Source organism: Alosa pseudoharengus, unplaced genomic scaffold (assembly GCF_046254945.1).
Source record: "Alosa pseudoharengus isolate Yale_2024_CS ecotype anadromous, Long Island Sound unplaced genomic scaffold, YU_APseudo_1.1 YU_APseudo_1.1_scf_13, whole genome shotgun sequence".
Lineage (NCBI taxonomy): Eukaryota > Metazoa > Chordata > Actinopteri > Clupeiformes > Clupeidae > Alosa > Alosa pseudoharengus.
The window spans coordinates 7,444,785-7,458,940 of NW_027468598.1; the positions used below are offsets into that span (position 1 = coordinate 7,444,785).

General features: G+C 39.8%; 2 protein-coding genes across 2 annotated transcripts; both read left to right on the forward strand.

Annotated features, from left to right (window-relative positions):
* The first annotated feature begins 332 nt into the window (after window positions 1-332).
* On the forward strand, window positions 333-2,377 carry LOC143121080 (extracellular calcium-sensing receptor-like). Its single transcript, XM_076281474.1, has 3 exons — window positions 333-553; window positions 701-1,516; window positions 2,084-2,377. Exons 1-3 carry the CDS (start codon window positions 416-418, stop codon window positions 2,345-2,347), a joined length of 1,218 nt encoding a protein of 405 aa, XP_076137589.1. The 5' UTR covers window positions 333-415; the 3' UTR covers window positions 2,348-2,377.
* A 115-nt stretch (window positions 2,378-2,492) lies between these two features.
* Window positions 2,493-3,748, forward strand: LOC143122256 (extracellular calcium-sensing receptor-like). Its single transcript, XM_076283112.1, has 3 exons — window positions 2,493-2,542; window positions 2,586-2,704; window positions 2,865-3,748. Exons 1-3 carry the CDS (start codon window positions 2,493-2,495, stop codon window positions 3,746-3,748), a joined length of 1,053 nt encoding a protein of 350 aa, XP_076139227.1.
* Window positions 3,749-14,156: the final 10,408 nt, after the last annotated feature.

Genomic DNA, 14,156 nt, shown 5'->3' on the forward strand with positions numbered 1-14,156 from the left:
TGCAGAATTATATTAAGTACTGACTATACAGAGCTATCAAAGGATGGAGACTTTATCATTGGGGGTCTATTTTCATTAAATAACTCAGGTCTAACTTCTGAGCACGATTTTAGAACACCACCAACTAATACAATCTGTCATGGGTAAGTAGAAATGAGCATGAAAAATTACCTTGTATTGCAGCTACATATTCTGAATTAATGTGTTTATTTTATATATATGACATACATATTTATATATGAAGATGTCTTAAGTGTTTATATTGCACTGGCTTTTCTGCAGGAAAAATTACAGAGAACTGAAATTTGCACGTACATTAATATACACTCTTGAGAAGATCAATAGTGACAAAAAACTTCTTCCTGGAATCCTTCTGGGCTACAAAATTCTTAATGCCTGTGGATCCCTAAACCTTATGAGGGCTGTTCTCAAAGCTGTGAGTCAAGAAGATGTAAAAGAGGGATGTGCCAAAGTCCATGCATTCATAGGGCACTCTTCTTCTGGACCAACACAGAAAATAAACAACTTAATAAGCCCTTTTGGGATACCACAGGTTAATAATATACCAATTTTCTTACATAACAAAGAAATCAATAAGGTTCTCACAATTTTATTGTGCAATCATTTATTTGCCACTGTATGCAAGGATCCTTAGGTCTATTCACACTAATATATTTTCTGTACTGTCTCATTTGAACAGATCAGTCACCTTTCCACCTGTGCATGTTTAAGCAATAGAGATATCTATCCCACATTTTTTAGAACTGTTCCGAGTGATCACTTTCAGGTCATTGCACTTGTCCAGCTTATGAAACAATTTGGCTGGAATTGGATTGGACTGATTTACAGTTATGGATCATATGGAGAAAATGGGGCACATGCATTTATGGAACTGGCCAAAAAGGAAGGTATCTGTGTAGAATATCAAGAAATGTACCTTCAAAAATATTCAGACATGGAATTGAACAGTATTGTCAACGTCATAAAGAATTCCACTTCTAAGGTCATTCTGGCTTTCATGTCCTCGTCTTATATCAGAAGCTTTCTGTCTAGAATTGATTCAATGAATATTACTGGGAAACACTGGATGGGCTCTGAGGCCTGGGTGACAGCACCTGATCTGGCTTCTATCAAGAACATGCACATTTTACAGGGCACTATGGGCTTTGCCATTCCAGAGGCTAAAATACCTGGTCTTACTGAGTTCTTACTGAAGTTGAAACCTTCAGATGCACCAGACAGTGCTTTCATCAGGGATTTCTGGGAAACAACGTTTCAGTGCAGCCTGTCAGCTTCAAATCAGACTCAGCACAAAAGGCTGTGCAATGGGTCAGAGGATCTACGGACAATTGACAATGACTACACAGACATGTCAGAGAGTAGGACTGTAAATAATGTATATAATGCAGTGTATGCAGTAGCACATGCCCTTCACAACCTCTTGCAATGCAACAATGGAACAAATCCAGTAACAGGGTATGGCTGCTACAAGAAGACTGATATTCAGCCCTTGCAGGTAATATTGCTACACTAACATGTCCTTATTACACTGTACCTTGATTGTTTCCCTTTTTGTAAGTCACTTTAGATAGCTTTACATCAGCTACATGACTAAATATAAATGTAAATGACCCTCAGAACAATCTCAGGCATTTACAAGTTTTAGAAATGCGTCTGCTACTATATATTGGAACAAAGTAGCCTGATATATTCCAAATTACTTTTTTATTGTAGCTAAACCTCAGGGAGGACAGACTAGATCCCTCCAAATACACCAAGACAAATGAGACAAATGGTTATATTATGGAATAGAGTATGGCTTTCATCAATATCAAGTGATATAAGCAATGCAAGGCATTGTAATTGTAATGGTTTAGAAATGCTTCTTTGGAAGAACGCAGATTTATATGTCTACATATCTTCAGTTCACTAAATTACTTTTGTAGCTGAACATTTGTGACCTGTCTTATATGCCCAGTAAAAAAAATTCATGCATTTTTTGCTATTGTTCAGTTATCAAGTAATATATTAGGTTTAATCTTTATACATGTGTCAGAATGCTTAAAAGCTAAACTTCTTTCAGGTGGTGCATAGCTTGAGAAAAGTCAACTTTTCCCTATTGTCTGGGGGAAGGATGTTTTTTGATGAAAATGGTGACTCAGTAGCACTATATGATTTAGTAAACTGGCAAATGAACAGAGATGGATCTGTTAACATTGTTAACATTGGTCAGTATGATGGATCTTTACCGAATGGAAAGAGATTCCAAATGAAGGAAAACATCACAGTCATATGGGGAGGAAATCACTCTCAGGTACCCAGCATCATAATGACAAGGGGAAAATAGTGGGACTAGGAAGTGTAGAAATAAAACTACTCGGAGCAAATAAAACATACTGATGATGCCAGGATTAACTTCATGTTAAGCCAGATATAATAACATTAAATTAAAAGTATTTATTAAGTATTTTTCCTCCTTGATTTTCTCAAACATGGCCATAATATGCACATCATCTAGTTACCTCATTTTCAAGACAAATAAGTAAGCCTATTTCATGCCCCTTTTACTTTCAAAAGGTGCCAAGATCTGTTTGCACAGAAAGTTGCCCACCTGGTAATCGCAAGGTTATGAACAAAACAAGGCAAATATGCTGTTTTGACTGCTTGCCATGTGCTGATGGGGAAATTGCTAATAAAACAGGTAGCCCAGACTGACATTTCCATCACTTACTTTTCTTTTGATCAGTCAAATACAGATTTTTAAAACATTCACTTACAAAAATACACAACAGAAAACAAATATAGTCTTACATTTCTAATATTTCTCTTCACAGATTCTTCAGACTGCATGAAGTGTCCACCAGCATATTGGTCTAACAACAGAAAGGATGAATGTGTATTAAAATTAATAGAGTTCCTGTCTTATGGAGAAACAATGGGAATGGTGCTGGTCATATTTTCTTGTTTTGGTTTCTTTTTCACACTGTTTACAACAGTCATCTTCTTTGCTTTTCGTAAAACTGCAATAGTTAGAGCTAATAACTCAGAGCTGAGTTTCCTGCTGCTCTTCTCATTAAAATTGTGTTTCCTTTGTTCTCTTACTTTCATTGGTCGGCCCTCTGAGTGGTCCTGTATGTTGCGTCACACAGCGTTTGGGATCACCTTTGTTCTCTGCATCTCCTGTGTTCTGGGGAAAACAATAGTGGTGTTAATGGCCTTCAGAGCCACTCTTCCAGGCAGTAATGTCATGAAGTGGTTTGGGCCTCTGCAACAGAGACTCAGTGTTCTTGGCTTCACTCTCATACAAGTCCTTATATGTGTCCTTTGGTTAACTATATCCCCTCCCTTTCCTTACAAAAACATGAACCTTTACCAGGAAAAGATTATTCTAGAGTGTGAGCTTGGGTCAGCTGTAGGTTTCTGGGCTGTTTTGGGTTACATAGGAATTCTTGCTGTATTGTGTTTCATACTGGCCTTTCTAGCTCGCAAACTTCCTGATAACTTTAATGAGGCCAAATATATCACATTCAGTATGTTGATATTCTGTGCAGTCTGGATCACTTTTATTCCAGCTTATGTCAGCTCTCCTGGGAAATTTACTGTGGCTGTGGAGATATTTGCCATCTTAGCTTCTAGTTTTGGATTGCTTTCATGTATCTTCTTTCCCAAGTGTTATGTTATTGTTTTTAAACCTCAACTAAATTCAAAGAAACATGTAATGGGTAAAATCACATCTAAATCATTATAAACGATTTTACCTTTAAACCATAATTACATTTTTTACATTTTATTTGATTTACTATCATGTTTTTAACAGAATTTTGATCTAAAGGTACTGAATGCCTTGCAAACACAACACACCAACAATAGCATAGTTGATAAAAAACTTGCTTGCACACCAATAACCAATGTCATGCTGTGAAAGCTTTTTTTTACATTTGTCAGAGGGTGGTCTGTGCTGCATCACAGAACTCATTCATAGCCTGGGCTGCAACAGAGGCAGTTGTGTTCATCTGTAGGCCACTGCTCAATGCAAACTACAATGAATATGACGATGACATCAAAACAAGTTGCACATAAAAACACACATGCTTTAGCTTCCAGCCAACACAAAAAGACAGTCTGCAATACCATCCAAATTTTCATATATCCACCCTAGTAAATTCTAGGAATTGACATGCTTCTCCTACTTTAAAACTCTATTCTAGCCACCAAAAGCACTTTACTGTGGTACTGTATGCAACAGGCTACACAGTAAACAGTGGGAGTGGGAAAGTCCCATCAGGAGATAAACCCAGAGGAGAGCTAGAGTAGGAGATGATATTAGGTTTAAATGTTTTGTTAAGACTAAGAAAAATCTTTGGATTTTAAATATTACAAGGATACAAACCCAGACAAGAGTGGGATACAAATCAGGTTATCTTCTCTCATCCAAAGGGAACAAGGGGCAGCCGTGGCCTACTGGTTAGGGCTTCGGGCTTGTACCCAAATGTCCTGGTGCCGGTTCGATCGCCAACCAGTAGGGAAAATGTGGGCGGGGAAGTGGTTGAAAACTGCTCTCCCATGCCCACATCCACGGCTGAACTGCCCTTGAGCAAGGCACCTAAGCCCTCACTGCTCCCCGAGCGCCGCTGTAGCAGGCAGCTCACTGCTCCTGGTTAGTGTGTGCTTCACCTCACTGTGTGTTCGCTGTGTGCTGTGTGTATTTCACTAATTGTACAGCTGTATAGAGCCTTTTTGACCCAAAACAAAATAGTCTGGTGTCAGGTTCACCAGACACACCCTCTGTAATACTCACATGCCTGTGACCTATCTAATCCTACTTTTAGAGAGTGGTCTCAAAATGAGGACTTTTTTTACCTGCTTGGTGACTGCTGTCTGGTTTGGCAGGCGCAACAATCCATCATCATCCAGCTGTGCACACGCAGGCCACACAGGGACCTGGAGTTCATGAGCATGCAGGGCAACCATTGAGAGTATAGTTCCATGTCAAATCAGCCTAGAAAATCGCTACATTTGATTTTCCAGTGGTCTTATTATACTTTGTAACTTGAGAGGAGACAAGTTTTAAATAGGAAAATTACCGGAAATCTTAGTCACTTTTAAACGTGATGCTAGCAGGCGAGATGCTAATGGACTAATTCGATTCAATTATCCATGTTAGGCTCAGGGGTGTAGTGGGCGTTGGACGCGGGGGAACGCCGTCCCCCCACTTCTTGGAGCATTGTTTTGAGCATTTTAATAAACATTTATTAATATAACAAGTGTTGTTACCAGTGGTAACAACGCATCACGCAAACGTCTCCAATTAGGCCTCTTTGTCCTAAAATTCGTTACAAGAATTATCCTCATGCTGTAGCACTCCATCATGCGTAAAGACATTAAAAACTACACAGCTCGTCGTTCCACGTTACCCGAAAGTAGCTAGAAAGTGGCTAAAAAACCATAGATTATGCAACGTCCTGTATCCGAATCTAGCAAGCATCTTCATGGCCCTTCGTTTGTGTTTTGCAGAAAGCAGGTAGGCTAATCCAGTGGTCAAAATGACACAATAAGCATGTGTGAGTAATACGAGTGCTTTTTGTCGAGGGAGCTCCAATATAAGTGATAAGGCTATTTAACCATGACCCAACGGTGAACCTGAACAACTTTAGGAAAAACTTACGATTGGTGCAGCTACTTTCATCCAAACAAAATGTTTTCAAATGACTGGTTGCCTGCCCAGTGTTCTTTCTGTTATTTTTTTGTTTTGTTTTATGTGCACCTCTGCATTTTAATCATTTGCAATGACATTCATATGACGCCTCCTCAAACTGAGTTCCAGTGCCCACACAGCGTGTTGAATATGCGTGTAAATCCTGCTTGTGCTATTGTTATTGCCATCGTTTACGTGTGGTAATGAATGAAGCCATGCCGCGGCATGTTATGCGTCAAGGAGATTAGACTACGCTAGATTACATAGGCTACTACATTATGATTTGTCTGTTTATTGTATGATACAACAAAATGAAAAGCTACAGACCACATTCATAGACTTGAGTGGAAAAGTGTAGTTTGGGTGAAGACATTAGGCTACATTTTGAAGCTAATCCATGTCATTTAATTGTTTTTCTTTTTTTATTCGGTTTCATGTTCACGAAAGCTGGTAACAATTTGGCCTTGGCCTTACGACCGATGTATGTGGAAGTGAGACTGTGACAGTTTTTGCAATGACGTCATTAAAATAGCGTCCCCCCACTTTAAAAATCCCCACTACACCACTGGTTAGGCTGGAGCTAAAAGTGGTATCGCCAGACTCAGAGAACAGCTGGATGAACTGGAGAAAGGTAAAAATTAATTGTTTAACTCGAGGGGAGGTGGAAAATGAGTGTAATTCCCCAAATGGTGGAATATCCCTTTAAGTAGGGGGACATTTTAAATTACGAAGTGCCCTTTTATTGAGATCTAAACTTACAGCCTAGTTATGGCCATTTCAGATGAAGTTATGTAGGCCCTAGGCCCTAACTGTTGTTTTTGCGCATAGATTTGTTGAATGTTTGGCTAAATGTTGGAGAATTTTAAATAATTGGCTTTGCTGAATATTTAAAAAGCTGAATTGTGTCTGTCATTGAGTTTTTATAAGTGAAGACAAAAAAAAAAAAATCCAAACCAACTCAAAATAAATCCGAAAAAAATGTAATTTGAGAAAATATAAAACGGAATTTGGAAAATAATGAAACGGAAAATAATAAAACAAAGAAAAGAAATATTGATGCAAAGACAATTTCATGAGAGGTGGGAAAATTAATACATGTTTGTGCTTAGAGGAGACAAGCCGGTATGTCTTTTATAGTCTACCTATTTGATAATTCTAGAATTTGAATACTAGGCTATAGAATGGAAAATAAAATGTGAAAATAAACAAATATTGAGAACTGTATTGCATTTTGAGGCCCTATTACATTGTATCGAATCGCACCGAATTGTTCTGTATTAAAACTAGGGCTGTCAATCGACAAAAAATAATCGAATTAATCACATACTTTGTGATTAATTAGTCTAAATTAATCACATATATAATTTTTGCTGTGAAAGTATTTTAAATATTTAAATTCAAATGAATCACTGAATAATCAGCATTAGTGACATTAAAGTTCAAAAACTCTTTTATTATTATTTTCACTGTTCAAATAATGTCCATAATAATCTATGATATGACTTAATATGCTGAGGAAATAAATTCAAAAGTGCTTCAGGAAGAAGTTTTTTTTCACATACTAGGCATTTCAGGCCACAGATATAACCTAAGGGACACAATGAAAGTAAATTAACACTCTCCTCAATGTCAACACTATTTCTTTGCATTGATGTGCGACTTTAGAGTTAACGAACTCCGGTGATATGCAAATTCCTTGCTGCAGACATTGCAGAGGACTTTATTTTAAATCAACACTTTATTTTTTTATCAACACCATCAGGCCGTTTTTTAAAAGTAAATGTTCCAATCAATGATCTGGGCAGCACATTTTCTTCTCTCCTTCATTTTACAGTCTAATGGTTACTGACTAGAACGACTCGGGGTCAAAGGTCATACGGAATTGATTAATCTGCGCTATTATTTTTAATCAGTTATTTTTTCTCAAATCAATTAATCAGTTATTTTGACAGCTCTAATTAAGCCTACTTGGTTTATTGACATTTGAGTAGGCTATGAAACCCATTGGCAAACGTTTACCTGGAGATGTCCTTTTAGCTTATGTCATGTTTGCTAGCTTGTGGGCTTAGTTTGAGTAGCCTAGTGCTACCAAAATCATAGAAATTAATAAAATTGCAAGACATTTAGGCCTACTTCTTCTATGATCCAAGAATGGTTTCATTCGAGTTGTTTTTTTAACATTTATTTTAACTAATGACATAGAAGACATTCCCAATTGCATCCACATATCATAATGCACTCGTAGCCGAACACAGTGAGATGCAAGCCTTCCAATCCACTCAGAAATCGGTCGTCCTTAAAGGGACAGGCAGTAACCTAAACTAGAATTGCGGTTCCGAGGAACTGCAAGAGTGGGTTTGATCAGGGGCATGGAACTCGGCCTCATCCAAGGATTCCAACGGTACCTCATTTATGAAAATCGGACATACGGGTCAAAAGTTACATGCACACACCTTCATATACACAGACAGCCCAGCCCAGCCCATTAGACATTGCCAGATGGCTTAGAACTCTGCCAGGTGCAAGCTTAAGCAATTAGAGCTGTGATGTCACAATCGAAATCTGAATTCTGAACATTCTGCCATTCATTTCAATGGGGTCGAAAAAAGCCGAAAAACGGGAATAACGCGAAAACGACAAGGACCAGCGACACGAAAGTAACACGCGCACTACACCGGTTCGGGCCTGAATGTTTGGAGTTCGAACTGCGTCGATAGCTCAAACCAGAGCCATATAAAGGTAGAGTTGCGACAACTCCATTGATGCTAATGTTCCATAATTTTTCAACAATGGCGTCTGATGCAGCCTATAAATAGTTCCCGGAAGTTAGAATCGAACTCTCGGAAATAGCCAGATAGCTCGCAAAACGCAGGGCTGACAGGCAGATTTCGCGCTGTATGACAAAATGTTTGTTCTTCATTTGACGTTTAGTAGCACTAGACGTCTGCAGTGGAAGCTTCTTCGCTGGAAAATCAAACTGCTGAATAACGTGAGTACACAAATCCCTTTGGATCAAATTAGGACTGATATTTATTAGCCATAACTTTTGTTTGACTTTAGTACTGTTTCAAATGGAAAAGACTCGTGTAGCTAATTTGCTGCTACAAGCTAGCTCCGCTATGTGTGGATGTTTTATTACCAGTTAGCTGCTAACTCAATCTCACATACCAAATCGTTTTGTCCTACTAAACAGTATTGAACTTTGGGCTAGATAACGTATTGGCAAGAGGTGGCTTGCGCTGTGTCTTCAAACGTGTCCCAATCAGCAGGCGCGCAGGAAGACATTTTCGGCAGGGGGTGCGGATGCGGCCGGGGGGGGGGGGGGGGGGGGGTCCACGTAGAGTTTATAGAATTCTAAAGATACTATGTTACACAGGCTGCAGACCACTCTACCTCTGTCTCCTTAAAACAAATAAAAAAAACACTCGCCCCTCCCCTGCATGAAGAACAGATGAGCTGACAGTTCGCACAACCTATATCGCAACAAGCGAACTCCAAAGACCAGCGATGAAAAAATAATATACATAAATATCTGTGTAAATGCGTACGTACAAACTAAAATATTATTTGCCTAGTGCAATCAATGTAAATTGTATAATATGGATAATATATCCATTATCAAACTGTCTGTTAAAACAAAGAGCTCGCTGCGCCAGGATGGTGTTAGATGACAATGTTTATTTTAAAAACTACCACAAGTAGCCTAGGCTATGCCTAACAATTCATCAAAATAAAAAAGGAATAAAGCATGCACATCCAAAGTATTAAGTTGTGTGCTGGACAAAAAGGTAAAAAATGGAAGAATGAAAAAAAGTCCGCTACAGCAGCTCCCAACAAATGCTTAATTTATTGCGACGTTTCGGGCACTCGCCCTTGATCAGAGGGCTAGTGCCCGAAACTTCGCAATAAATTAAGCATTCATTGGGAGCTGGTGCAGGTGTAGCGGACTTTATTTCATTCTAACAATTCATCGAAACCAGGTTAAATCACATAACAGAATGATCATGAGCATACAACAATTAGGCTACTGTGTGAAATATACAGAACATGCAATAGCCTAATTACTTTCGTAATCACAAACACATCAAATAAAAGCGACAGGCTCCCATCTGGGCCTGCACGGCGGCAGGAAAAAGAAGACGGAGATGTGACAGAATGATCATCAACATCATACAACAGTGCGTAAAATATACAGAACATGCAATAGACCAATTACTTTCTATAGCAATAACAAACGTAAAGTTGGAGATGTGACAGAATGATCATTAGCATCATACAGCAATTAGTGCGTATATATACAGAACGTGCAATAGCCCAATTACTTTCTACAGCAATCACAAACACATACAATTAAAGTATGTATACAAAAACGATATAGGCTTATTATTAAAATTATCCCTTTCTTCATCTCACAACCCAAACATGTCATACAAAATGTCGTGGAACAGAAACAACAACCAGAGATTTTCATAAACTATCATTTTATTGTCATCGAGGTTTTAAAGCTTCGCCACCAGGGGGTGCTGCAGCACCTGCCGCACCCCCACTTCCCGCGCCACTGCCAATCAGAACACCTTTATTGACTTCGGGCAGTGTTAACTTACTCATTGCGCGGCTCGCAAGCCACATGCGGCTCGTCAAGCTATAATTGGTGGCTCGCATGGTAGCTTTGGTCAGATTTCGTTAAATTTGGTTTTACTCATTTTGAGTAGAACTGTTCGCCAAAGGCCATCATCTCTGGCCCCAGCTTGATAAAAACAAAAGTAGGCTCTGATTTAGCCTAGTCTACTGTATGACTTCAACGAGGTGACCTTAAGTTTCGTTCTCACTGCCACTGCAACGCCTTTGAATGCAATCCGCTGCCCTGTTTACAAATGCTACAGCGGACTTAAACTGCCACCTTGTGGCGATAAGTTATACATTTCACGCAGCTGCATGAATCACCTAAAGCTCAAATGACGTGGTCACTTCTAAATGGGACCCACTGTATGTGGTAACAGTCAATACATTTTTTCAAATGTGCTTCATAAACATACAATACTGCACTACACCTTAATGGTGCTTCCTAAAGGGGGTATTGTCAAACCTGCTACTACTAATACTAAAAATACAGCATGAAGAAAGTCAAGGACATGCATGCCAGCTTCCACTCATCCCAGTATTAAAGTAAATCTGGTCTTAAATGAAAATGTATTGGCTGTGTTATTTCTTTTTTTGTGGGATGTCCAATTTATATGTAGACATGCACATTTGCCAAGGTGACTTAGTATGTTGTCGTAAAAGTGGCTCTCCTTTTGATTTTGCACTGCCAATGTGGCTCTTGTGAAAAAAATGGTGAGGATCACTGACTTAGGGTGAAGCAAGTACCAAGTTCCAAAGGAGCTCCAGATTAGTTTGTGACTACCGTAAATAACATTTGGTCCAGATGATCATACATCATGGTCACTACAGCCCAACATGATATTTTGAGGTTAATTTTTCCTTCTGCTTTTTGAATGACCCATAGAATAAATGCTGTTGCATAATCCATTTTAGAATATCACATTTTGTTATTTTATCTCTCATACACAACCCTCACTTACACAATCTCCTCTCTGTAGTCTTTCCCTCTTTCCATTATGTGCTTGGGGAGGAACCACTGATATTGTCCCTACAGTAGCAAGGCTCTTTGGTGCAGGTTTCATACTGTAGGCCCAGAGACAATATTGTATTGTGTGTTTACAAATGAAGCCATTGCTTAAAACAAGAAAAATAGTAGTTAGTAGTTTAGGATTGAAAAATGTTTAATCAAATGCTTTTTTTATGTTGGCAGGTGGTGTTCTGGTGTCATCTATAGAGGCTGGAGGACAGTGGGGGCGTTGGTTGAGGTTTTGAATTTCTTGGCTTGGCTTTTGCTGCCCATATGACCATCTTTACTCTTTTGTTTTTTTCTGATGCTTCAATCCGAAGTCTAACATTAAGGAATCTTTTGCCTATTTTTTTTTCAACCCCGCAGCATGATGGTAACCTGCTTGGGATTTTATTTATTTATTTAACTTTCAAAGGCCGTTGTTGCACTATGAATCTTAAAGAGTACGGAGGGTGTGGTTCTCCTGAAGAGTTCCTCTATCTTCTGAATGAAGGAAAACACTGCCTCAGATGGCCGGCAAAGAGCGCCTTTTTTGAACTCTTTTAACTCTAACAATACACCGTTGAGTTCAACAGCATTGTTGCACTTAATGGAAGTGCTGCAGGTCTCACACATATTGGTAAATTTCAGCACTTTATGAGTTACATAGCCAGCAAGATGGTAAAGGATGTTTGTCTCTGTTGAGGTCAGTGTAGGTGCTGTGAGCTCAGGTGTTAGTAGCTGCTCTACTCTGACTGTGGATGGTACGCTGACTTGTTCTAGGAAGTCTACAAGAAAGTCATTCTCATCATCCTGGTAGCTCCCAGACCTCACTGTGTTTAACACCTGTCCCACAGAGATCAGGCGCAGTGCATGGTTAAATTCGACTGGTGTGGGTACAGGATTGCGAGATCTGACGCAACTGAATAGGTTCTCGAGACAGTCCTGAGTGAATCGCGATGTTAAAACGAACCTATGCCCCCTGGACAACATGTCCTCCTGTATGCCTACTATTGTTTTGGTTGCCATGATGATTCCTGTTTGAACAGGTTTCCAGGCTCCCTTCTCCCCAATCTTAATGTCCTGAAAGAATTTTATATTTTCCTCTAGGAAATGGATGGCCTTTGTGTATTCATCCATCTTGTGCCTGCTCAGAGCTATCACTGGGTGGCGGGATGACATTAGGTCGAACCAGCGGTCCATCTGTGCCAGGAGCCAGGCTGTGGTGAGGTAGGCTTGGGGGCGGTTCTCTTTTTGCACCAAGTACTGCAGAGCAGCACTGGTTGATTTACTGAACACATGGAGAGCTGGGCCAACCTTCATCTTGTCAAAGTGAGATGGTGTTAGACAGGCTAAAGTAAGGCTCGGGGCAAGTTTTAAAGCCATATTTTCCTGGAAACGGACTAGGTCAGCCAGATGTCCCACTGATACGGTATTAGATGGTAGTTTATATTTGGTCACAATTTCACTGGGCACCTGAAAAACCTGCCCCCGGACCAGGGCACCTTTCAGATTTTTGATCAGGTGTGGTACATCTGGCATGAAGTAAAGTTGTCTTCCTGGTGTTGTTGGATGTGGGACAGATGTGCTGTTTAGACCGACACCAAATGCTTTCCACATTGCCCGGTTTGCACTTCCCATGTCAGTGGTCACACAGGTCACATGTAAGCCAATGCTTGCGGCCAGTGCCACTATTTTGCATACAATGGGCTTGTACACGGCACCATTCGTTGAATTGCCGGTATAGTGGTACGCCACCACTTGCTTCCACCTGGTAGTTGTTCCTGACAGCATGAAAACACATGCGTGTGTGGCTTGCCCAGTATGATCGGGCAAGGTGACATTGCCATACAGTTTTCCTGTCTGAATGTTAAGTTCGACACTGGGGGTGATCGCCATTTCATCAATTGTGAGTACACACTCTTTTTTCATGGTCTGTCATTCCTGCCACCTTCATTTTTAGGAATTCAAACACTTCCAGCAACACACCTGGTTGAAACTTTACAAATTGCATTCTTCTCTGCAAGGTTCTTATTGCTGGTAGGGGGAACTGCAATTCCTGCAGGGATTTATAGCCTGTTGGACCAGTAGCAAAGCGGATTTTAAGAGCCTTCTTAATGGTAACATTACTCCACTTTAGGCCTTTGGTGGATATTCGGCCTAATGCCTTAATTTGGTCTTTGGTAAATATTTTCTTTAATTTCATGTCTCTAATTTCAATAGTCCTTTTTAGAACTGCATTTTCCCTCCGAAGCTTTCTAATGTTTGCTTTTGCTTTGGTAAGTATTATTTCTTGTATATGTAAACTTTTTTTTAGCTCAGATTCACTAGCTGTTGGCTTATTTCCTCTGTCATCCTCAGTTGACACGTCCTCTCTCTCTTTTCCCTCAATTTCCCTCTCACTCTCCTCACCTCCTCTGTCCTCAGTGTCAAGCACTAATGTAAATAGAAGACAGCACATTGTTTATCATAAAATATCATAAAACTACATTTGAAACCGCACTTCAAATTAAAAAAGATTAATATAGTTGTTGTGTCTATCACCTTTTGCACTGTAGCTGTGATCAGCAGCTAAGGCTTTTAGATTGACAGGTGCAGAGATATTGCGTTTTGCTGGAGTCTTCCGCTTTTTGCCTGTGGGCCGATGCACAAAGACTGTCGGAGTGGCATCAGCTCTCAGCCTAGTCTTTCCCTTCTCCGTTGTGGTGAACTGGCCTGCCTCAAAATGTGTCTGCAGAGTAAGAGTGCCCTATGTTGAAAGGACTAGCGTTTTAATTCTGCCAGAGGCTTCACTGCTAACCTCACCCCCTTGTATTTCCTTAGTACATTGGTTTGCAAAAGTGTCTAACAATT